At 38.0% G+C, this 24,589-nt stretch overlaps 1 protein-coding gene across 4 annotated transcripts in view; it reads right to left on the bottom strand.

The window, feature by feature from the left end:
* Positions 1-24,589, bottom strand: part of RALGAPB (Ral GTPase activating protein non-catalytic subunit beta) — an 81,320-nt gene that overhangs the window by 44,475 nt on the left and 12,256 nt on the right. For 2 of the 4 annotated variants that reach the window (XM_059406991.1, XM_059406990.1), the window contains exons 2-11: positions 22,516-22,731; positions 19,353-19,555; positions 14,281-14,444; positions 12,488-12,674; positions 8,812-8,943; positions 7,962-8,140; positions 6,187-6,335; positions 5,843-6,059; positions 3,551-3,586; positions 2,150-2,351 (exon numbers count right to left, since the gene is read on the bottom strand). In XM_059406991.1, coding sequence (XP_059262974.1) covers positions 2,150-2,351; positions 3,551-3,586; positions 5,843-6,059; positions 6,187-6,335; positions 7,962-8,140; positions 8,812-8,943; positions 12,488-12,674; positions 14,281-14,444; positions 19,353-19,555; positions 22,516-22,701 — 1,655 coding nt within the window. In that variant the 5' untranslated portion in view covers positions 22,702-22,731. The remainder of the gene's footprint in view (positions 1-2,149; positions 2,352-3,550; positions 3,587-5,842; positions 6,060-6,186; positions 6,336-7,961; positions 8,141-8,811; positions 8,944-12,487; positions 12,675-14,280; positions 14,445-19,352; positions 19,556-22,515; positions 22,732-24,589) is intronic. The other 2 variants (XM_059406992.1, XM_059406993.1) reach the window with 1 other exon arrangement.

Here is a 24,589-nt window from a genome sequence, read left to right as displayed (position 1 = left end):
GAGGCACTTTTCTCCACAAACCTCTTGGAAACAACTTCCTTACCTCCTGGTCACAACTCAAAACACTGCAATCTAGCTTCTACTCCTAGAATTCAGTTGAAACCATGTCAGCAAATAACCAACAGCCTCTCAATTGCTAAATCCAGAAGACATGTCTAAGTCTTAACTTACTCTGCCTTTTTTAAAGCATTCAACCCTTTACTCGCTTCTCTTCTTTTCCTTCTGTGACCTCTGTAGCTGTTTTCTGTAATAGACACTCTTACTCCGCCTGCCTCCTATACTGGTATCCAACAGGCTGTCAAGCTGCACTCTAGGCTCTTTCTTGCACTAACCTGGTTTTAAGCTCCTGAATATAATCGAATCAGTCTCTAGTCTATGCCTCTCAAGTGAGCTCCAGACCTGTTAACCAAAAGTGTGTTGAATACTTGAAAGCAGGTCATGTCTAATTATTGATTACTGATAATTTGTACTAATTACTCCAGTACTTCCTATGCACAGTGTCTGGCACATAGTAGGAACTTGATAAATATTCGTTGATTAATATTTTATAGGCATCTCAAACTTAACAGTTTCATAACTAGGTTCATCACTTGCCCTGTAGCAAATCTGCTCTTTTGGTTGGTCTTAGGGGCCAGACAGAAAGTTCATGGTCACAGCCTTTTCCCTTGTTGCTATTTACACTTCAGGGTATCTCCCCAACCCACAGTCTCCCTTCTGAGACTATGCCCTCATCACAAGGGATGAGCTCCAGCCATCCATGTGACCCACCCACATAGTTGTAGTTGACTACAGCAGAGAAAGACACCTGATTAATCAGATCCTCCTTCCCAGGTATCTGAAATTGTTCATCTAGACCAAAGCCATGGAATTTGGGAACTCAGAAGCCTACTGAATATAAGAAAAAAATCTGCAGAGAAGAATGAAGCAGTTCTAGGAGACCATGAAGACAGAGAAACAGAAAGGAAGAAAATTGTTTTGTTCCTTGAACACTTTCTAGTTTCTGATCCCTGCCCTTTGTGAGGCCCTGCTGTAAGTCCTGACCTTAAAATGTATTAAATAGCAGTTTCTCGTAACTTATTACCATTTTGCTTAAATCACACTAAGGAGTTTCCTATTACTTAAAGCCAAGAGCCCATTAAGATATCCCTGATTAGCTGCCTGCATGTACCAGTTTGTTTCAGGCCTACAGAATTCTGCACTTGGTCCCCTCTAATTCAGTTAAATCGTCATTCCTGAGAACCCAACAGGTATAGACACCTGAATGATCTTGTTGATCACTTTAGCAGCTATGTGAATGATCAGCTCAGGAAGGAAAAACAGAGTCAAGAGAAATAGGAGGCCGCTACAAGTTAATTTAGGAAAAAAGTGACAAGATCTAAAGTGTCACGGTGAGGACAGAGTGGAGATTAGAAAGCGGGTTAAGTAACAGAAAGGCAGGAGATGGTTTACCATCTAAAGATGAAGAGGGAGAAGAGTCTAAAATGACTCCTAGTTTCTGGCCTGAGCAACTGAATTGGCTGGCAAAGCCATTTACCAAGATAGCTGAAGTCACCCACTTGGGTAAGAAGACCATACCCAACCTGCTAAGGTATGCTAAATGCTACCTATCCTTCTTAAGTCCAGCAAAATCACCCCATTCTCTGTAACTCTTTCCTGAACCCCTGGGGTAAGTGTGTACTGCTGCTTCTTCTGAAGGCCCACAGCACTTGACCTCTGCCTTTCTCCTACCAACTTCCTATTACTAATGGATCATTATTACTTGTGTACATGCCTTTGCTCACTTGAGAAAATAAGCTCCTCAGAGGCCGGATTTACAGCTAACATTTCTGGACCATCTGTAGTACCTAATATTCTGCTAAAAATCTATTTAATTAATGTGATCCTTCCAAATCTCTCCATCATTAAGAAAAGTCATATATGATGAAATAAATAATACTTATAAAATAAAAAGCATCTTAAGGATCTTTGCCAAATTTGATGAGACAGGTAAAATGCAAGAATTTCAAGCCCAAATTCCAATTACTTACAGACATTTGAAAGTATTTCAGACCAAAATTTACTTATCACTTCAGCCTACCAAGCCATGCTATAATAGAGTTTCACTATCAAAACTATATAAATGGAAAAATAAACAAAAAAATTCTAAGACCTGGATAAATAAGCTGGTAGAATCTCTTCTCCAGTCTTCTTGCTACAAAAAATCCTACACAGTGTCCCACAAGCCTCAGCTCTTCCTGCTTCATAGTTATCAGGAAATTCACTTGCATCAAACATAGGATTGGAAACCATGGTGTCTGTGGACATTTGTGACCCTTTCCGCCGAAACTCCATGCTAGCTTGTGTTGTAATGGCTGAGGAGAGAAAAGGAGCATTTTATTATATTTGTCAATATGCAAATAGGCTCATGGGACCCTGGACACAAAGATCAAGTGTTGGTGTCATTAAATTGTTAAATAGAATTCAATAATGCTTTTGTTTGGCAACTACGTCTTAATTTTTTTCAGAAGGGGCTCTCTGAAATCTTCTTTGAAAATGGTAACAATTTACAGTGGTATTATCAGCTTAATAGATTCTACTAGAAGCATTCTTCAACTGAATTTTTGATCAGCAGAGTACATGTGTATATATCTGTATGTGAATACAGATATATAATAAAAGAATTTGGCTTTTCTCTTATTTATTCTTTTTCCTCCTCCTGCAGAATGATGCTTAAACATTAAGAAAAATAGCTACTGCAATTTACACATTACCCCAAACAGACATCATAATCGAATGGGCAAGCCCATGCCAGTTTGTATACTTTAGGGAGAGGGCAAAGTAAGGAGGAGAAATGGGTAGAGAGGAAGAGAGAGCATTCCCACCACCCACCCAACTCCAAAACACACACCAAAGAATCGCCCAACCAAGCAAAATGAGAATGAATTTTAACAACCACAGACAGCAGCTAACTTGAGGTTGATAAATCAGAAAATTGGATTGGTAAGAAAGATTATCATGGTCATTCATTGTCACTGAAACAGAAGCCCTTTGAAAGTTGCTTATTTTTTTAACAAAAGATTTCACAGTGTATTGAAAATCACTCTGAAATCTTTTATCACTCTACATGAAATGTTTAAATTATTTTTAATAGAATGCAGAGTCAAGCATAAATCTTTATGCAACTTCCCATGAGCCATTTTTAGTCCTGAATAAGCTATCCAGCAATAATACATTTGAAAAACACTACATGCAGAATGCATACAAATCAAACACTAAATCTGTATAAAAATAAGCTTAAAGCTTTAAAAAAAAAAAAGAAAAGCCAAAACACAGTTAGTGCAAAGTCCTGGAATTCATGACATGACCAGACTAGTGTACAGAAATAATGGGACTGATTCAGGCAGATTAATTTGCTTTTGCCAACAATCTTCCCCATTCAAAACACAGAAAAGTATTTTTCTTCCCAAGTGCAAAAACTACAAGAGACAATGACAATCAAAATTTTTAATGGAATTATGAAAAAAATAAAAACATGACTGCAATTAAGGAGAAGCTTCTGGTTCCTACTTACAAGATTTATAAGAAAGAAGAATTTGGATAAAAGATGCTGCAAGATAATAGAAATAAATGGAAACAAATCAAAGGACAGCAGTAATTATAAAATACTTTAAAGATGGTGAAATTTTACATTAAGTTAAGAAGCTTTTTAGCTTTTTAAAAGTTAGATTAAAAGCTTTATGATACCACAAGCTAATTCAAAAACAGGAAATTGTGCATTCAGATCCAAAATTATGATTTTTGTATCATGCAAAACAATGAACGAAGAAAATTACACAACTACAGAGAATTGAGGTTTTGAACTGCCGATAATGTGCATTAAAATTTTAGTTCATTAACCCTTCCCAGCTCAATGTTACTTTTACAAACTACAGTGTAATGTCACATCAGTCTACAGCTAACCAGTTCATAGAAGCAAACATTTTAAGTTAGAGGTGAACTGCATGGCAGAATTCCTTGATGGCAGCCAGTACTTAGAAAACACACTAGCAGTGTTAACATTTCCGAACCTTCCATCCCACCCCTCCTCTCCCAACCCCACAAGTTCAAGAGCAGTGCCCAGGAACGCTCAAACTCAGTGAAATACCAGGACACTTCCTATCTCCCGGGTAATGTAACAGCCTTTCTCATCTCCAAACACAATAGGAGAAAGAAGAGCTTCTATCTTTTCCATACCAAGGAAAATGTTAAGAGTTAAAAGTAAGAACTGGTAGCCCACATATTATCTGAATTATCCATCTTTTGGCACAAGAGGGTGAGCAAAGCTGTTACAAACTCCCTAGAGAGTGAGAAGATCTGTATATTCTCTTAAGCAAGCCCACTAAGAAGGCAGGAGATTGAGCCATTCTGGATTCAGGGATTGTAGTAAATGTTAATAGTTTGATACCCAAAAGTTACAATTATAAGAATTGTACCTTAATAAAAATAAAAATAAAAATATGCCTGATTCATCATAGAAAATACAATACCAATACAAATTAATAAATACAAACATGGTTCAGAAAACTCAAAATATAAGCCACATGAACATAAGAAAATATAAGCCAAAAATGGTTTTCTAAAAGTTTTCATTTAGTCATAAGTGAGTACATTTACTTATCCATACACAAGCACTACAGTCAAACTTGTAAATAAAATATAATATGGAAATGGTAGAATATAAAGTATCTGAAATTGAAGAAAATAAACAAAGGAATCCGTAAACTCAAACATGCAATCTCAAATTATATACCCAAAACCATCTTTATATTCACACCTTTTTAAATTATTTAAAAGATTTTTTAAAACATCTAAAATGATTATACATGTATAATACCCACACAGACCTTAGTTCTGAGATGATTCATAATAGCTAAGAATGCATTTCTGAGAGAAAGCAGAGACCTTTATGGTCATCTCATTAGTTTTAATCCTTGGAACTAATATTCTCCCTAGAGATGCATAAACTAATGCAATTAGGCAACCTTATCTCTCAATCTATACCTAACCCCAGTTGGAATTGTGCTTTCTTACCAAACAACCAATACACTCATTAGTGCATATAACAAGGTACCTGGGCACATAGTCATTGCCGCTCAGTAAATGCGAGCCATGATTACTGTTCTCCAGAAGATGTGTCATAAATATCTAGTACGTTCTGGACTACCCCACACTCCCATCCTGCACACTATGCCACCATTCCCAAGTACAGTGGTAAGATGACAAAAATAAATCAGATTTCATTTAAACAGTGTCGTTTCTGTAATAAAATCTAAATGAAGAAATCAGGGTTGAGTTATCATTTGCCACCAGTCTTATTTAGTTCCAGAGCAATGGTATTTTTTTAAGTGTGCTCTGAAATAAAGTTCTCTAGACTAAAACCTGGGAAGAGTTTTTCATGAAGCAGAAATTTTCTAATATTTATATGTACTAATAAGTGCATGGCTGCCAGGATCCAAGAAAAACACTTCTTGTGAATAAATTTCTGATCAAAATCTTTAGTTCTTTCTATCAATATTATTATCCTGGCTGACATGAAGGGAACTTCCGGCCACCTACTGAAAGGAATTTGATTCAAAAGTGGCTAACCTGAAGTATGTCTAATAAAACCAGACAAAAGCCAAACCTCATAGAACAGACATAAAAAGGACAGGTAGGAAAACTTCCAAAATTCTGTTACTGCAGCTGGAAGGGGTTAAACACAAGACACTGCTTGGTCAGAGACAGAAAGCTTTTTAAGATACATATTAATCTTGCAGGTAGGAAAGATTAAAAAGAAAAAAAAGAAAAGAAAAAAGTGATAACATATTTCTTGAGCAATATTTACCAGTCATGCTGCTGTCTCTGTTTATCCCATTATGAAGTTTACAGTGAACAAATGCTGCATCAAATAACCATGATCCAAAGAGATTCAAGATGCTGTTAACCTTTGGTCTCCGAGGGGCAGGCAGTGGCCGGGGTTCAGAACTAGTCTGATTGGGACTTGAGAGAGGAGAGGTGGATGATGTCTGGTGCTGAACTTTCGAGGCATGAGCAGTACTAACCTGTCAGGGGAGTATAAGAATATATCCACACTCAAGAAAAGTTTGAGAAAACAGCAGGACTTTTTTAAAAGGTTGGCAGATTAGAAAGTCAGCTCTATACAGCGTAATAATGGCGATGAAAACTCACTGTGCTTGTCTTCATGGTGGCCTTATTCACAGTAACAGCCCGGTGCCTCCGGTTATGTGGTGGGGTGGTACTTACAGCAGTGCTTTGAGGCATACTTAATCTATTCACGGGTGTTGGAGGAGCACTGTCTGATCGGGGTCTAGAAATGCCTTTAAGAAAAAGACAAATGGAGTTATTCTTCATAGTTTCAAACACGTGGTCAAAAAATCTTCCTCAAATAATACCAATGAAGGCCGACTAGAGCAGACACGGCTAGCTGCCTCCCAATATCCATTCACTCTTTCTTCCTGAGTTACAAAACACAAATTTTAGCTGGACACGGCTACCTGAAACACACAATTACATTTTCTAGCCTCCCTTACAGCTACATGTGGCTATGTTCTGACCATAGAGAAGTGGGTGATTGCTGGGTGGGTCTTCCAAGAATCTCCTTAAAAAGACCAATCAAGTACAGACTCTCCTCCCTTCCTAACTGCTGAACAGGATGGCTGGAACTCATTTAACCATCACGGTCCCTGAGAGAGTACACAAAAAGCCACAAGATAGAAGGGCCTTAGGTCCCTTACAATGATGGAACAGCTAGCGCAGCCCTATACTAGCTAGCCCTGGCCTTACCATATGTGAAAATAAACTATCTTTTTTAAACCACTGATATTTTCGGTTGTTATGTGGCAGCCAAACTTAATTTAAACTAATATATTACCTATGTAATATATTAACAAGTGTACATAATAAATGTTTTAGGAAAAAATAGATACTAAATATTATTACCTTTCAATAGTTAAAAATACTGACTTTTCATATTCCTAAAATGTGAAAAATGGGGCTTTTTTAAAAAAAGATTTTACTTGGGGCACCTGGATGGCTCAGTGGGTTAAAGCCTCTGCTTTCGGCTCAGGTCATGATCTCGGGGTCCTGGGATCGAGCCCCGCATCGGGCTCTCTGCTCAGCGAGGAGCCTGCTTCCTCCTCTCTCTCTGCCTGCCTCTCTGCTTACTTGTGATCTCTGTCTGTCAAAAAAATGAATAAAATCTTTAAAAAAAAAAAAAAGATTTTACTTATTTAACAGAGAGAGCGCCCGTGAGCTAGCACTCACAAGCAGGGGGAGCAACAGGTCCATTGCAGGACTCAATCCCAGGACACCAGGATCATGACCTGAGCCAAAGGTAGACGTTTACCCAACTGAGCCATTCAATCACCCCAAAATGTTTAAAATAATGATTCACAAAAGGTGTAATCTGCTTCCCAGTGACGCACATAAGAATGATACCTAATGTATTTTATTTTATTTTTTAAAGATTTTCTTTATTTATTTGACAGAGAGAGATCACACAGGTAGGCAGAGAGAGAGAAAGGGAAGCAGGCTCCCCGCGGAGCAGAGAGCCCGATGCGGGGCTCAATCCCAGAACCCTGGGATCATGACCTGAGCAGAAGGAAGAGGCTTAACCCACTGAGCCACCCAGGCACCCCCTAATGTATTTTAATCTGTATTTTCTTGAGAATAAATTTTTCCTTTCGCAAATCATTTATTCATATCCTTTGTCCATTTATCTACCAAGTCTTATTCTTTTTCTTAGCATACTTTGATTTATATAAAGACAACGAAAGCTTTCCAGCTATTACATTTGTTGCAAATAATTTTTTCCTACTTTTGTCCTATGTAATCAAATCTGTTCCATCTTTTGCTTTGGGCTTTCCATAATAGTTTCTAAATCTATACTATAGACTTATCTACATGTAGGTCTCCAAACATTTAGCAACATACACAAAATTCACCTAAGAATGCATCCACCAGACAGCTGATTCCACGCATGGCACGAAAAAATATTTGAGGCAGATGTTTAAGGCAGGGATACTGATTCAATTCTTGTGGCATTCCACTAACATTTAAGAACTGTTCCTGAAATTTGGGAGTAGAGCTTATAATGGCCGGGTTACTCAAATCCACGGGATTACTACCAAAAAAGAGAAAAAGAATTAATTACACAGGAAGGCTTTCTAATTTTAAAGGAAACAGAAAATGATCATAGAAAAAGACATTTTTAAAAAGCTGAAATCACTGAAAGATGAAAAACATGAACTACAAACGAGAAGAAAGATAGAGAATGGTTAACACACTAATTTATAAAAAGGGTAATTAAGAATCACTAATACACAAAACAGAAAAATGAGGCCAGTCAAACTAGAATGAGAGAATATGGAGAGGAAATGATTTAAGAATTAGGGCAGCATGCAACAGAAAAAAAGTTCCATAGGACATAAGGATGTAGCTAGTAGAGAGAAAAGTAAGAAGCAATAATACTGAATTGAAGAGAATTACTATACAGAGAGAGCAGGTCCTGGGAGAGATAATATCCAGGCTGCAGCAGTAGGCATGAAAACAAATGTTACATGTACCACAGGGACAAGCTTCAAGAGTACAGACCAAGCACAGCTGAGGGTAGCCTGACTCTGCTGGGACAGGGAGCACAGGAGGCACATGATGTAGATGTGCCTATTGTCTAATGTGGCTCCATCTGAGGGCTGTATTTAGCCATCATACACTGAGCACCAACACGGAAGTTACAGCGTGGTTCCTGCTCTAAGACACCAGGGAGAGAGAACACACAATACTAAATAACAGTACCTTAACATATGTAAGAAGCGAAACCAGGTCTGTGCTACACACTCGTTATCCATTTCAGGAGGGATCAGACTGGCATCTTCATCAGGAACTTTAAATGGAGGAAATGAAGGACCATACGTAAAGCGTAGCAATCTGGAATACAAAAAAAATGCATATCACCAAGTTCATTTCTTAACAGTATGAAAAATACACTGAAGTATTAAAATATGATAAGAGAAATATAAGAGAAAATAGATGACATGTGTATTACACCTCACAGAAGTGAGTAAGATCAATGAAGACCCTCGTTGATAAGAGTCAAATTATAAAGGAAAATACAGTTTTGTAAGATTAAAAAAAAGTCTAAACATTTGAATACTGCATTTATTTTAAAAACTGTCGTTTAGTTACATACCTATTCATATTTTAGGTTATATAATCTTATTATAAATGTATCTATAATTTATAAAACTACATAATGATATACATTACATATATTATGATCTTATAGTAATGTAATAGCTTTTTAACATATAATATGTAATATATAAACTGTATATGAATGATATAATTTCATAATAAATAAAATTACAAATATCAAATTATAAAATTATGGATTATTTTTAAATTTTATTTATAAATAATTATAAATAATTGAAAATAAATTAGTAAATTGTAAAATTATAGATGAAACTGATGTTTATAGTTATGTAATTATAAATAAATTGTTACTTCATTTTTAAAAAGATTCATCCCACTACAAACTCCTTCAACACAAGTAGGCTGTAATTTATCCATAATAACTGCTACATAACTTGCATGAAGTTCAGAATTTATAGTGTACCTTAAATACTTAAAAGTAATTCAACAATTCAATTACTTAATTTAATAGTCCTATTCTAAATGTATTTAAACTGTTCAAAGCCCTTTGACTCAACTACCTTATGTCTAGAAATTATATCTTAATGAAATAACCAGTATGCGGACTTTCTATAAAGTATTCATATAAACAGTATTTTTAAAGAACATAAACATCTGAACAATGAAATTATTGTATAAATTATAACTTCATTTATATAACAAAAAGCTACAAAGGCATTCAAAGTATCTCAAGATTTAATAATAGAAAAGGTACATGTAATTAATGGGATAAGAATCAAATTAAAAAAGCAGGTAATACTACATAGAACAATCTCAAACTTTTTTTTATAAAGAGAAATGGAAAAAATACATTAAAATGTTAACACTAAAAAAAAAAAAAGTTAACACTGAGGGCACCTGGGTGGCTCAGTGGGTTAAAGCCTCTTGCCTTCAGCTCAGGTCATGATCCCAGGGTCCTGGGATCAAGCCCCACATCGGGCTCTCTGCTCAGCGGGGAGCTGGCTTCTCCCCCTCTCTCTGCCTGCCTCTCTGCCTACTTGTAATCTCTGTCAAATAAATAAATAAAATCTTAAAAAAAAAAGATTAACACTAGTGATCTGTAAGTCATGGACAGTTTCCCCCATATCTTCCAAGTTTTCTATTTTTTTTCCCCAAGTTTTCTATTTTAAGAATGTATTGGTTTTGGAGTGCCTGGGGGCTCAGTCATTGAGCATCTGCCTTTGGCTCAGGTCATGATCCCAGGGTCCTGGGATCGAGCCCCATATCGGGCTCCTACTTCTCCCTCTCTCAATCCCCGTTTGTGTTCTAGCTCGTACTGTGTCTCTCTGTCAAATAAATAAATAAAATCTTTTTAAAAAATTAAAAAATTATGTATTGGTTTTATAATCAGGATAAAAAGTATTTGTTTTTTTGGAGCAGAAATTAGTTGATTTATTTAACATGATACAGGTACTATTTAGATGACTTTTTTTTCTAAAAATTTTTGTTTTTTCATTTATTTACTTTTTCCATTTAAATTCAATTAAGTGTTATTTGAAACTAGATTTATAATGTTGACATTCACTAAGATATAAAAGAATCAAAAGAATATTCTAAAACCTCCATTTCTTACTTTAAATAATGATGAAGATAGAAACATAAACATTTCACTAACTCAGAAAAAGACCAGTCTACCATCTGATACATAATGCTACCTGTAAGTTACTTGTTCCTGCCTTCACACTGCCTCTCCCCACATGGAATCTAAATCAGATCAAGTCTCTAGATCTAATTGCCAGTTGACAGGAAACACTGAGGAGAGAGAATCATATTAACACAACTAGGACATCATAAGGAAAATTCAGAATGTGGAAACACTCTAAGACAAACAACCCAGTTTCTTCAACAAAAACCACAAAGAAATAAAAACGAGAGAGAAGGAACCTATAGCTTAAGAAAGGCTTAAGAAACATCAATTAAATGCAGTATGTGGGGGCGCCTGGGTGACTCAGTGGATTAAAGCCTCTGCCTTCAGCTCAGGTCATGATCCCGGGGTCCTGGGATCGAGCCCCACATGGGGGGCTCCTTTCTCTGCCTGTCTCTCTGCCTTCTTGTGATCTCTGTCTGTCAAATAAATAAAATCTTAAAAAAATTTTTTTTTAAATAATAGTAAAAAAATAATAAATGCAATATGTGAACCTTGCTTGTTTTGATTCAATGGAATCAACCACAAAAAAAAAAAAAAAAACCCACAATAAAAACAAACAAACAAACAAAAAAACGGATGCATTCAAGGGAAATCTAAACATTGAATAGCTAACTGATATTAAAGAACTGTTAATTTTTTTAGGTATGATAATGGTACTGTGATTATGTTTCAAAAAGAATCCTCATCTTTTAGAGCTACATATTTAAATATGTAGAATTAGGGGCGCCTGGTGGCTCAATCAGTTAAGCATCTGCCTTCAGCTCAGGTCTTGATTCCAGAGTCCCTGGCTCAGCAGGGAGTCTGCTTCTCCACTGCCCCCACCCTGCTCTTGTGCTCTCTCACTCTTGCTCTAATTAATTAATTAATTAATAGAATCCTTAGGGAAAAATTCGTAGAACTGAAATGAAGAAACAAGTCCGAAAAAAAATAAAGCCTAAAGTTTACTCACATTACATATAAATGGTAAAAAAGATAAAATTATTATAACAAACTACCTACTTTGGTTAGAATATAGCACATTATAGTATGGTCTCATTTCTGTAAAATTATGTATAAATATATATAATAGCATTTCTAAAGAACTTAATTTTTTTATATCTTTCTATGGTTTTTTAAAAAATAATAATCATGGTATATTAGTAACCAGATTAAGAATGGGATTTTGGCAAGGGAAGCAGGGTAGAACATTTATCTGCTTCTCCATATTTGCTTAACCTGAAAGGTTTTAAATTTGCCAGGCAGCAGCCAAACTCTATATCCATTTTTGAAAAGTGGCTTGAGAGTGCCTGGGTGGCTCAGTCGGTTAGGCATCTGCCTTCAGCTCAGGTCATGATCCCACTGGGATCGAGTCCCACATCAGGCTTTCTGCCCAGTGAGGAGTCTATTTCTCCCTCTACCCTCCATTACTGCTTGTGATCTCTTTCTCTCACTCTCTCAAATAAATAAAAAACCTTAAAAATAAAAAAGAAATAAAAAGTGGCTTGATTCTGTACTTAAAATGCAAGTAATAACAGACACAGGAAACGGACTTTTCAGAACATATTCCATGAATCCCAAAGACATGGAACTAGGAGAAAGCTGCCTTAGACCAGGTGGATGAAGGAAGGCAAGTCAATGATGGTAACCTACCTTGAAGTGAGTGCACAGGTGACTTTGCTCCACTGCTCCACCACTGCGGGGTGGTGCCTCCAGTTCGCCACCATCTCCTTGGCTGTTTTCCAATAAGGTGGTGTTGGAAAGCACCGAGTACAAGCTAGTAACCAAACCTCAAAGAGAACACCAATCAACTTCTCTGCTAGATTCTCAGCAATGCCACCTTACCAACAGAAAGAAAGCATCTTTGGCATACTTATTTAAAACAAACAAACAAACAAACAAACTTTAATTCACTGATTTGGGGTAAGTGGTTAAAAAATCAAAATAATTGCAATGTTAAGTTCTGACTTTCAAATAGCCATGTAATAAGTAAGAATGAGAAACTGTTCTTAGGAGGGCCTATGAAGAAAATCATGATGACATCAACCAATTATCATTTATAAAGTTTTCAAGTTGCCCTGCTCAGTTCTTATCAAAGATCTTTATCGTCCAGCAACTGGGACAGACACAGAGGAGAAGGGGAAGGAAAAATGTCTATGATGTGTGACTACTGGGTCCGTTTCCGTGCTGACTGGCTTATGCACATGACCTCATATATTTTGCACACTAATTCTGCAAGACAGAGACATATCTTTTACAAATTATCAATTAAACACATTTTGAAGAAGAGAAAACTTAAACGAGAAAATTTAAGTAACCTCTCCAAGTTTACACAGTCAGTAAGTAAAGGAATCAGAGCAAATACCCAGGTCTTTCTATCTCCAAACTTTGTTGTAAAACTTTCAGGTGTTTGAAAGCTACCCTTTGGGGAGAGGGAGTCAAAGAAGGGAGCAAAAGGACTGGAGCTGTGCAGGACAGAGCCTCAACCACGAAAACAGACCTGTTCCTCCACTCTGAGCCCTGGAACTAGGGAGAAAATTAGTGGTCTATACTCTGCATAGCTCCACAAGGCAAACTTGGGAGTAGTAGGAAAAGTTATAAGGATGCATATTTCAAATGAGCACAAATGAAGTTTCAACAATAATGAGCCCCAGAAGGGGAGAAACTGCCTGTGCTGAGTTGCTGAGATTCCTGGCATGGAGACTGTGTACCAAAGAGCTAATGAATCAATGACTGCCTAGCTATCATCATAACAGACAAGGTATTCCTACTATGGACTCATTTTCTGTGGTTTCTTTTAGATACTTTCCTGGACACTGCATTTGTGCGAGTTCCCAAGTGCACACTGCATGTCTGTTAGTAAGAGACTACACAGATAATGGGCAACAAGGGAACCTAGAACTAGAGTATCAACTTACAGTTTGTATATGCTATGCTGTAACATACACAGCAGGGCCTCTAAAATACAACCTGAAGGCATAAAACTGGAGGCTTCTTAATGACAAGGTATGAGTGGCATATTGTCTTACCTCCAAATAGAACCATTAAGATTTTGCAGAATTCATTTACTGAACAAAGTATCTTCTGCCACTGTCAAGTTTTTAATGTCTACTTTGATAACTGCTTTGCAACCGGGTACTGTACTTACAGGTTCTACTTCAGTTAGCTGTTTCTTATATAGCCCCTATCCTAATAGACTGAACGACCTACTTCCCATCATTATCAAATATGCATTCATGCACCGAATCTCTCCTACATTAGCAAAATCATCCCTGAAAGTAAAATTACTTTATGTTGTGCCTATGAGGGCTTCCATTCTAAGACCTGTTAACCTTGGTTTGTCCAATGTCATCCCAAACTGTAAATCCCTACAGTCTACTACTCAGTGAGTTTAAAGTGAACTGTATCCAGAGCTTGGAAATAAATTAGAAAAAACACAAACAGACCTTGAACAGTTGGCGGGGCTAGAAGTATGTCATTAATCTGCAGAAGAAACAACAGTAAGACTTCCCACGTTTCTCGTGCCATGATGGATGACTCACGGGCCAGTTTCTGAATGGCTCTCAGGACCTGTAAGCATAGTCGGATCTGACTGGAGCCCTGTTCCTGTCTGAAGAAGACAGATACATCACTGACAAGCCTTGAGGAGAGAAAGCAAAGGCTTGAGGACAGGTGACTTATGGACACAGGAAGCAATGGTCCAATGACACTCCCTAAGAGTATCAGAAGGCAGGACAAGGTGCAGCCTCTTCAATTCAAAGCTATTTTGCCACCAGAGTTTGGCTCTCTGGGATGTCAGCCCACCATTCCTATGAGAGCTTGAAAAGCTCCCGGACAAGGGGGAATAGTAGAATATAAGTTTCACCTCTGGATTTTCTAAGTCTAAAATGTACCTGACAACATAACAGGCACACCATTTTCTCCTGAGTGAATGAGTAAATACCCGCAGCCCCTTCTGTTGCTCAAACTGAAACACAATGCCCTTTGTATTCTTTAAAAAAAATTTTTTAAACACACATTCACGAGAATTTAGAATGTGAATTCTTGGTGTTCACAGTCCCTTTGAGGCTAATGTCTGAAGAGAAGAGCCTACAGACCCAAGGGAATATCCTCACAGGTCCCTGAAACTGAAGAGGTCTGGAGGCAACTGCCTCAAAAGTGAGCACCCAGTTACTGCTGTTCTAATAAAAAAAAAAAGGCATCTTAACCTAAGATGGGGGTTCCAATGGTTCCCAAGATACTCTAGAAAAAAGTTTTAATTGGTCTATAGGACCAATTTTTTCCTCAAGAGAATAAAACAGATCAAAGTAGTCAGGCTAGAGTAGAAGACAGAGGTCCAAGCCCCAGCCCCTTATCCCTACTTTGCAAAGCAGACCACCTGAGAATTTTGAAAATAGTGGGAAATTCAATGCATAAATGAGTGGTGAGTTGGCCTCCTGACTAATTGTGTGAAACCTAGTAACTAAAAGTACTGAAATAAATCTTGACAAGTTTCTATATTATGACTTATATCACACAGAGCTGATAAAACAGAGCTTCCTCAAAAAATCCAGAAAATGAAACAAGTGGACTTACCACTCCTGCCCCAACCTGAGGATAGAAGATTCTCAGATTCTGGGCTATGGCCCAGAAAACCAGACACTTACCTTAAAGTTACAAATGACACCACTAAGTTTTTCCTAAAGAGGTCCTATCTCTCACCTAGGAAAGACCAAGATCCCCGAAGAGCAGGGAAATGTCCCACATTTAGCTAGAGGTAAATCCAGTACATGCAAAGCCATGAAGCTCAAGTTTGTGCTGTGGCACTGGCTACTTGAAGAACAATATAAAACTGTATAATAGCCCCAAATCTCATCTAGTCATACAAGAAGTCCAGAATAAGAAAAAAGAATAGCTCTGGGGTTGACACTCTTCCAAGCTAGTGATAAGACTCCAAGCTAGTAATCTAGGCCTAGCCACTATTTCCAGGTACCTGTCCACTGGTACAAAAGGAAACATCTGCTCTGTAGGTAACTGTAGCCTCACAATGAAGACCTAAATTCAGAAGCAGTGTTCAAAAGCTAAGAGAAACAAGATCATCTTTACTTCATTTACTTCATTTTACATCATTTTTGCTTAAAAATAAGCAGAAAGGTCTAAACACAAGAGATTTTCCTCTCCCCCCCAACATTTTCTTCTTCTTTTTTTATTTTTTTATTTTTTTAAATTTACTTGACAGACAGAGATCACGAGTAGGCAGAGAGGCAGGCAGAGAGAGGAGGAAGCAGGCTCCCCGAGGAGCAGAAAGCCCTATTCGGGGCTTGATCCCAGGTGTCTGGGATCATGACCTGAGCCTAAGGCAGAGGCTTTAACCCACTGAGCCACCCAGGCGCCCCTCCCCCCAACATTTTCAAAAAGAACTTGTGATCTTCAGAAAAACTGTTCTCAGAACAAGAGCCGGTAACTATAGCCCATGGGTCAAATCTGGCCTGCCATCTGGTTTTGTTGAAGTTGTCCTGGAATACCGCCATGTTCATTCATTTACTCATTATCTGTGGCTACTTTCTCTACATCAGCAGAGTTGAGTAATTAGAACAGACACCACATAGCCCACAAAGCCTAAAATATTTACTATCTGGCTTTATCAAAAAAGTTTATCAACCACTGCTTTAGAAGAGTATTACATTTTTTAAACTACAACATATTTGAGTAATGAAAACCCTAATCAATTTTAAAAGATGATACACTCTTGGGGCACCTGGGTGGCTCAGTGGGTTAAAGCCTCTTCCTTCAGCCCAGGTCATGATCCCAGAGTCCTGGGATGGAGCCCCATATCTGGAGCTCTCTGCTCAGCAGGAAGACTGCTTCCCCATCTCTCTTTGCCTGCCTCTCGGCCTACTTGTGATCTCTGTCAAATAAATAAATAAAATCTTTTTAAAAATAAATAAATAAAAGATGACTCACTCTTCACTCTAGTATGCAAACAAACGAGATCAAACTAAACTGATAAGCAAAAAGAGAAAGGTTACCCCCACTGACTTATCTCTAGCAAAGTGGTAAAAAGTTTCTTCCATTTTGAGTGTTACTTTTTATAAAAACAACTAAGTAAGCTTGAGGACAATTTTGTGATCTGAATTTAAAACAAAACAAAACAAAAACTCTGATACTTCCCAAAAAGGGAGAGAGGATCATAACTCCCAATATTTAGCACTGAAAATACTCAGCTCCCTAAGACACTGTTGGCCAGGAGAACTCTAGGACTCCGTCCAATATCCTCTCTGAAGAATGCACACACACTTGAGAAAAAAAGTTAATGAACAAGGTACTCATGTTCTCAAAAGGGAAAAAAAGCAAAAGCCCAATTAACTCAAATGACATTGCTATTTATTTTTCATCAATACAAATGAATTGAGCACAGACAGGTGGTAAGACAGCAAACAGGAAAGCAGCCCAGGGACAAGACTACTCATCAGACTGTCCCATGCCCAAGGAAAAAGGCCAGTAAATTAGTCTTCTACATGGAACGACAAAAGCATTAAAACTATTACACCGTTTTAGAAAAGTCTGCTTAGGCACAAATAATATTCTAATCACTGTCAACTACTTCTTGTTACTACTCCTATTTGAAATCAATAAATACAAGCAACAAATATTTAATTCACACCTCTAATAATGTAAGTACTGCACCACGTACTGTGGAAGCCCCAAATATGTAAAACCCTAGTTCTTGCCTTCAAGCTGGTTAGCTGGGGAAATGAGACACACACGTTTTAAAAGATAAACAATAAAATAGTGAAGACATAAAAGAGTGACACAGGAAGTACCACATGGTTCAGAAAAGGTATGATCACTGTGGGGCTGGATGGTCAAGCAAGGCTTCTGTTTATAAGGCAGGACTTAAGATGAACCAACAAGAATGAGATGCAGACAACTAGGAGAGGGAGAAGAGGAAGAAGATGACAAAAGGGTAGGAGAAGATGAGGAAGATCATTAAGGAGTCTTAAGGGAATGTTTAATTTATGAGTCTGACCAATGAGCAGGGCTCACGCAGAATGAGCAGCAAATAATCTGCTTAGATTATAGCCAGCATTTCACAAAAGGTAAGGAGTTTATACTTGATCCTACACATCACAATTCTCAATGAAGTTTTCTTTTTTTAATTCAAATTTTACAAAGTAAACTTCTTTCTAAAACTCCTTAAAAAAATTCTTTTTTGGGTGGGCACCCATGTGGCTCAGTCAGTTAAACATCTGCCTTCAGATCAAGTCATGATCCCGGGGTCCTGGAATCCAGCCCTGAGTTGGGCTTCCTGTTCAGTGGGGAATCTGCCTGTCCCTCTTCTTCCAGCCCTCCCCCGACTCGTGCTCTCTCTCACTCACTAATAAATAAATAAAGCTTAAAAAAATAATAATAATTTTTAAAGTAAACTCTACACCACTTGTAGGGCTCAAACTCACAACCCTGAAATGAAGAGTTGCATGCTCTATCAACTGAGCCAGCCAGGGGCCTCCAAAGTAATCTTCCTTCTAAATTCAAAAGGTTAAAAATTTATACAGTGGTTTTGGATGATTCAGAGTCTCTCACCATCTGATAAAGAAAAAGCTGTAATAAGAACTTTTCCAAAAGGAAGCAAGCCCCTTTGCCTCTTTCAAAGACATTAAAAAACAGCTAAAGACAGGTTTTTCTTAAAGGAAACCCTCATGAATGGGTAAGAAACTAATTAATGCTTTCTTCTCCATTATTTTCTATATTTCCCAAACTCTTTACGATGACATATGATCTTTTCGAATTGGAAAAAAAAAAAAATTTAAGATTATTTATTTATTTGAGACAGAGGGAGAGAGTGCAAGAGGGGGAGAGCACCAGCAGGGGAAAAGGAGAAACAGACTCCACAGTGAGCAGCCCGACATGGGGCTTGATCCCAGGACCCTGAGATCATGATCTGAGCTGAAGGCTGTCACTTAACTGACTGAGGCACTAAAGGACGCCTGAAAAAAATTTGAAGCCCAAATAAGGTACATATCCCATATTATGATATTTAAGGTCATCGTCTCAGAAGAAAGGAGAAAAAAAATCAGTAACAAACTGCTAACAAAATCTTTTGGTCTACCACAAATTTGCCCATAATAATTTCAAGTCTGCTTCCTTCAATGTCTTCATTCTCTCATAAGAAAGATTCATTTTAAGGTAGAAGGTTTAGTTGCCTTTAGCTTAAGTGGAGAAAAAAAAAATTATGATAGGCAAAAGTATGTTTTTTGAATGGAGGGGAAAGGGGTCATAACATTTTAATATCTAACAGCTATCAGATCTTAGAAAGGAAAACAAAAGCCTTTAATGAACATAGACTTGTTAAAAACACTTAGTTAACATGCTATAAGCCCATCTCTCTTATTATTCATATTAATACATTCTTTGAACAGTAATGATACTTTTCAAAAGACTAACAATGAAATCAGCTCCTATTTATATAAAATAGTTAACATTTATGAATATTTTATTATGCTCCTGATAATAGGCCAGACAGACAGGTATAGCTTACCTTGGTACAAAAAGATTTTGCAGGTGTTTTAGTATACTTTGAACATATAGATTAGGCTCTTTAATAACTGGCAACGGAATAGAATCTTTCGGCAATACTAAAGCCATAATCCAATCTGTATATACATCAACACAATATTTTACAGTCTCTCCATCCAGTGGAAGGGTCAGTCCATAACAAATTACTTCCATGGTCCATTTCACCTAAACAAAAGAAAATATACATACAGCACTATCACACATCCCTACTATATTTCAGTAGACTGATTTAATATTGACCTCTTTTATTAACAAAAACCTCTCAAGTGACAGTATATCCATCTCAGCTTTGTATCATCAGATTTATTCTCAAGAAGGCACTTTCCATGGAAAAAATGTACTCAGACAACATTTCCTAAGCAAAATATTTAAGAAAAAAATAAATTATTTATTTCTAAATATTAAACCCATGTTGGCTATTACCCATTAGATATTATTATTGTTATGTGAAATAAAAAGCAATTATGGGCGGTCTTGATTTTCTCTAGAGACTGGAGGCACAGAAACACAGAACATTTTAGCCTTATTTCTCCTTTTAATTTGTATATAGGTATGTGTATCATTTAGGAAATCATATATATAAATTCAATCATATTCCATTTCTAGATTATGCAACATTAACAAGCAACAGGAAAGAATACGACCTGCTCAACTCTTACACTGTGACTCTTTCTGCCAAAGAAAATAATTAACATGGGAAGGTAAGAACGCACACAAGTGAGACGGGACTTAAGCTGGTAAGATCGTAACAAGGCACTTAGCTGCCCTAAATGAGTGCCAGGCCCTTGACCCATGTGCTTCACATCACAGAGGCTGACAGAACTTGTCTAAGCAACTACCAACCACTGCCCACAGTCATGAAGAATGAATATGATATAAGCAGAAAGTGAAAATAGCATAATTTGCAAGAGAGGATGAAACAATATTCCAGATTCTGTAGACTGGAAAGTTTCAGTAAATTCCAGATGAAACTGTGGGACAAATTACTAAGCAGATGATCAGTGAGCACTTATAAAACAGAAGCAGGCTCACTGGGAACCAGCCTACTCAAAAAGAACAAGTCATGCCAGTCAAGCTTCATTCCTTTACTAACAAGGTTACTATGAAGGCAGTGGACAATTGCATAACCCCGGCAATTTTCGAAGCAATTTTCATAAATATCCTCTAACCATCAAAATAACCCTGTATGAAAGGTTAAATTATCCTCACTTTATAGATAAGAAAACTGATGCTTAGAAAGATTAAGCAGTTTGGCCCAAGTCACTGGTTTGGAAATGGTAAAACTGAAAACTTGGACCCCAATCTTCGGCTAGACATCTGAAGCTACTCCCACCATCTTCCACCAATAGCCTTGTCTGGCGAAGGGGGATCACGAAATGTGGTCAGATGCAGGATATTCTTCTGACAAGATGGAGACCTATGGCCCAGAGGAAGGTAAAATGGCTGGATTTTAAGTTGTTGAAATACAAGATGAGAGAACACAGTGGGTTAATGCACCAAGACCATTTTGAAGAAGGTGCCCAATGGCATGCCAAAGGCCCTGCCGAGATTTTTACTTACTTAGGAAAAGAGAGAAAAACAGTTTACAGGCTAACCATCTGTAGCTATCACAAAGCTAAAATGCATAGCTAACCTGTTATATAGAAATTCAGGATTCAAAAAGACTTCAACAGTTTAAAACAAAAGTTGAATCTAACAAGATAAATACAGGTAGAGAAAATTTTAAGCTCAAAAACAACTAAAAACGACTAAGAGTAAAATCATGTTAACAGCAATATAACATAGACAATAAATACAGTATTATCTACAACAGTGATAAACTTTAAGGCTCTAACACCACAGTGAAGCTGTGACAAATATAGGAGGGTAGGAGGAACTGAACCATGCATAAGAAGGGATTTTAAAAGGGACTGCAAGTCTGTAATTGTCAGATGAAACGACAAAGGAGAAAACATCTCTGGTGATACCTTCATAATAGTTCAGTTGTACAATTCTAGAGGACAGTGGATTCGAGGACTATTCTCTCGTATCTTTTTAAGGGTGAGGAAGGACAACAAACAAGGGCTGCACCAGAGCACCTCTATCCACTCATGTGCCATCTCTTACCAGGAGAAGATTATAGACCCACCAAGAGGAGAGTGCACCAGGGCAAGCGCTGGTCCTTAGGGTAAGTCTCTGCTAAGGTACTCTAAAGAGAGAAAAACACTCCTCAGACTGAGGGGCTTCATCCTCCAGCAACCCATGGCCTGCAGAGGGTAAATAAGCTGCCTTTAGAGCTATAAGCTTTGGTCTTGTATCCAGTCTTCTATCTAGATTAATCTCTCCTTCATCAGAAAGAAATGAAAAAGTAAGGGGGAGAAAAAGTGGGTCTGGAAAATAAGCTAACCCAAAGTCTGAAGGTTGTATAAACTTCCTCAAGCACAAAGACAAAGTTCTAATCCCATATCTTAGCCAGACATCACACTAGCAAGTTCCTGTATCCCTCCATTTTCAGGGTCCCTTCACAACCTGACCCTTAAAACTTTACTTCAGCCCAGTCACTTGAACCCAAGAATAGAGGACCATCTCCAGGCCGAGCCACTCTAAGAGCTCTTATCTTTAGAGACAGCAAACACAACCCCCATTCCAACCACTTGGGCTCACAGCCATACGGGCTTAGCTGCTCTGCAACACCCTTAAACCCGAGAGACAGGTAAGGGTAAGCAGACATGGAGACACAGGAAGGCCTCAAGTTCAGTGTGTATGTGAAAACTGAAAACTTGACACAAGATAGGCCTTCAGTTAGAGGCCATATGGGAGGAGCAGTAAAGACCTTCCAAACACACCTCTGAATAAAAAGACTGGGCCCAGAGCTTACGGGAAAGAGCCTGACACTTAAGCCTTGTCTTGGGTACACAGCTCAAGTAGAGAATTGGGCCTGGCTAGTAAGGGGCTAGCAACACAACAGTACAACCTATTCCTTGACCCCCATGAACTCTCAGCCCCAACCCTCAGCCCAAAGGTCAAAATTAATAAAAAAAAGTTGTACTACATTGGACAGAAACCCATTAAAAGGACAATGTCAAATAAATGCTTCAGTAACAAAATTGTTTTCACACAGTAGAATGAAAAGAAGAAACACTTACTTCTTTGTCAGTTTTTAACAAACTCTCACTACCAGCCACTGAAGGGGTACCTAAGGCCTGCCCAAGGGGATGGACCACTGCATTTGCCACCTCTCGCCCAACGCTCTCTGGATAGCTGTGCAGCACACTCGTGTGGCCCTGATCATTCTGAATCACCAAATGCAGTGACCTCCACTCAGAGTACATCGTGCCGCTAAAGGACTATCCAAATGGCACCTGAAAAGACAAGAAAAAATTTCTGTTAAATTACACTGCTGTAAATTAATAGAAATCAATAAAACACAGATTTGCCCTACATGGTAAGATAAAGCAGCTACAAAAAGCAGCTTCTGTCTACCAAGCAGACAGAAAAAAAAACACATCTAAATGTTCTGAAAATATCCTGAAACAGCCTCACAGCAAGATCAGGTAGGAAGGCAGACCCTGGGAAGCAAATGTCTGAGCACCTCCCCAAAAGAGCCTCAGAAACCCTGGAGCAGAACTGGGACAGATACCACTGAGCAGGGGGATAAAATGATCTGATCTGGTTCTCAGAACAAGAGGGAGACCTCCTCATTCTATGTTCCAGGAGAGAAAACGATACAGAATGAAGTGCCCTAACTAGAAAGGAAGACAAAAGAAAGAGTTTACTCCAAGATCTAGATTTTTCAGTCAATAATATCCAAGTACCTATTACATGCTAGAAACATACCCCTGCAATTTCCCACTGATGTCCTCAAATCAAACATAAAATTCTTTGTGAATATTTCATTCCCTGCAGGAGTGACACACAAATTTCTAGTAATGAAACACCCGGAAGTCATAGCGTTCTTCAGAAAATATATTAAGAGCTCGACTCACTGAGCATTTACTACATGCCACTCATGCAATCACCAAAACAACTCAATGAACAGGGGTGCCTAGATGGCTCAGTCACCTGAGCATCCCCTAGCTCTTAGTTTCAGCTCGGGTGGTGGGATCCAGCCCCACATGAGGCTCCACACTCAGCAGGAGTACGCTTGTGATTCTCTCTCTCCTTCTCCTCCTGCCCCTCACCACACTTGTGGGGGGGGGGGGGTTGCGGGTGTGTGGGTACATATGCGCATGCTCTCTCTCTCCCTAAAGATAAAATATATCTTGGAAAAAAACCAACTCAATGAATATTAATGAATGTTATCTCTATTTCACAGTTGAAAAAGCTGAGACAGGGAAAGGTTTGCTGCTTACCTGAAGGCTTCAGAGCAATAACATGGTGGAGCTGGGTTTTAATCCCTATCTGTTGGGTTTAGCATGTACTACCTTCTCCCTATCCTATACATTCTCTGTGCATGTACTGCTTCTCCCTGTGCTGTATAGTCTCATGAAATGGTCTCTGTCTATCATGAACATGAAAAACTTTCAGCCACAGAAAACACAGCTGTATGAATACAATGTAAATGTTACAATCATAAACATGAAGAGAATCAAGGATGGTTAAACTCTTTCCAATTAATCTCTGCTAACTTCCAACTTCTACTTGTTCTGAAATCTGTATGCCCAGCCAGCAGAGTTTAAGCAAAATATATGGGTATACTTAATCTTTAAAAAGTTCTATCCTTTAAGCTAATTTTCCTTCATACTGGGCAAGACTAGCATTGTTCAATTTTATTTTCAATTGAAAATATTGAAATTATTTTCAATTGAAAATTCAATTTTCAATTCAATTTTAAACTTCATTCCAGCTCAATAAGTATCAGTATTTTTCATGAGGATATGGCATTTGAGAATTACAGGTCTGAAGAATGAAGGTGAAACTCCTTAGCATGAAAGTCAAAGTCATTCACAGACTGGTCCCAAACTACCTTTCTTTCTCATTTCCACACAGAGGAACCCACCATGTTCCCTTACTCTCTTTCATACTTCCTACCCCCAACCCTCCTCAATTTTCTCAGCTTCTCTGGGAATCTTATGGACTCTGGGCCCTGTACCTTTCCATACCCTCTGAGATCTGATGTCCTCCTCTGGATGAAAAGGCCCTGAAAGTGGGAAGGCAAGAGAGCTGGACCAGCATCTAACAAGATACCTACCATCTGAAGGAAGGGTGGATTCGACTACT

This window comes from Mustela nigripes, chromosome 7, assembly GCF_022355385.1.
Source record: "Mustela nigripes isolate SB6536 chromosome 7, MUSNIG.SB6536, whole genome shotgun sequence".
NCBI lineage: Eukaryota > Metazoa > Chordata > Mammalia > Carnivora > Mustelidae > Mustela > Mustela nigripes.
This window is presented reverse-complemented; position numbering and strand designations above follow the sequence as displayed.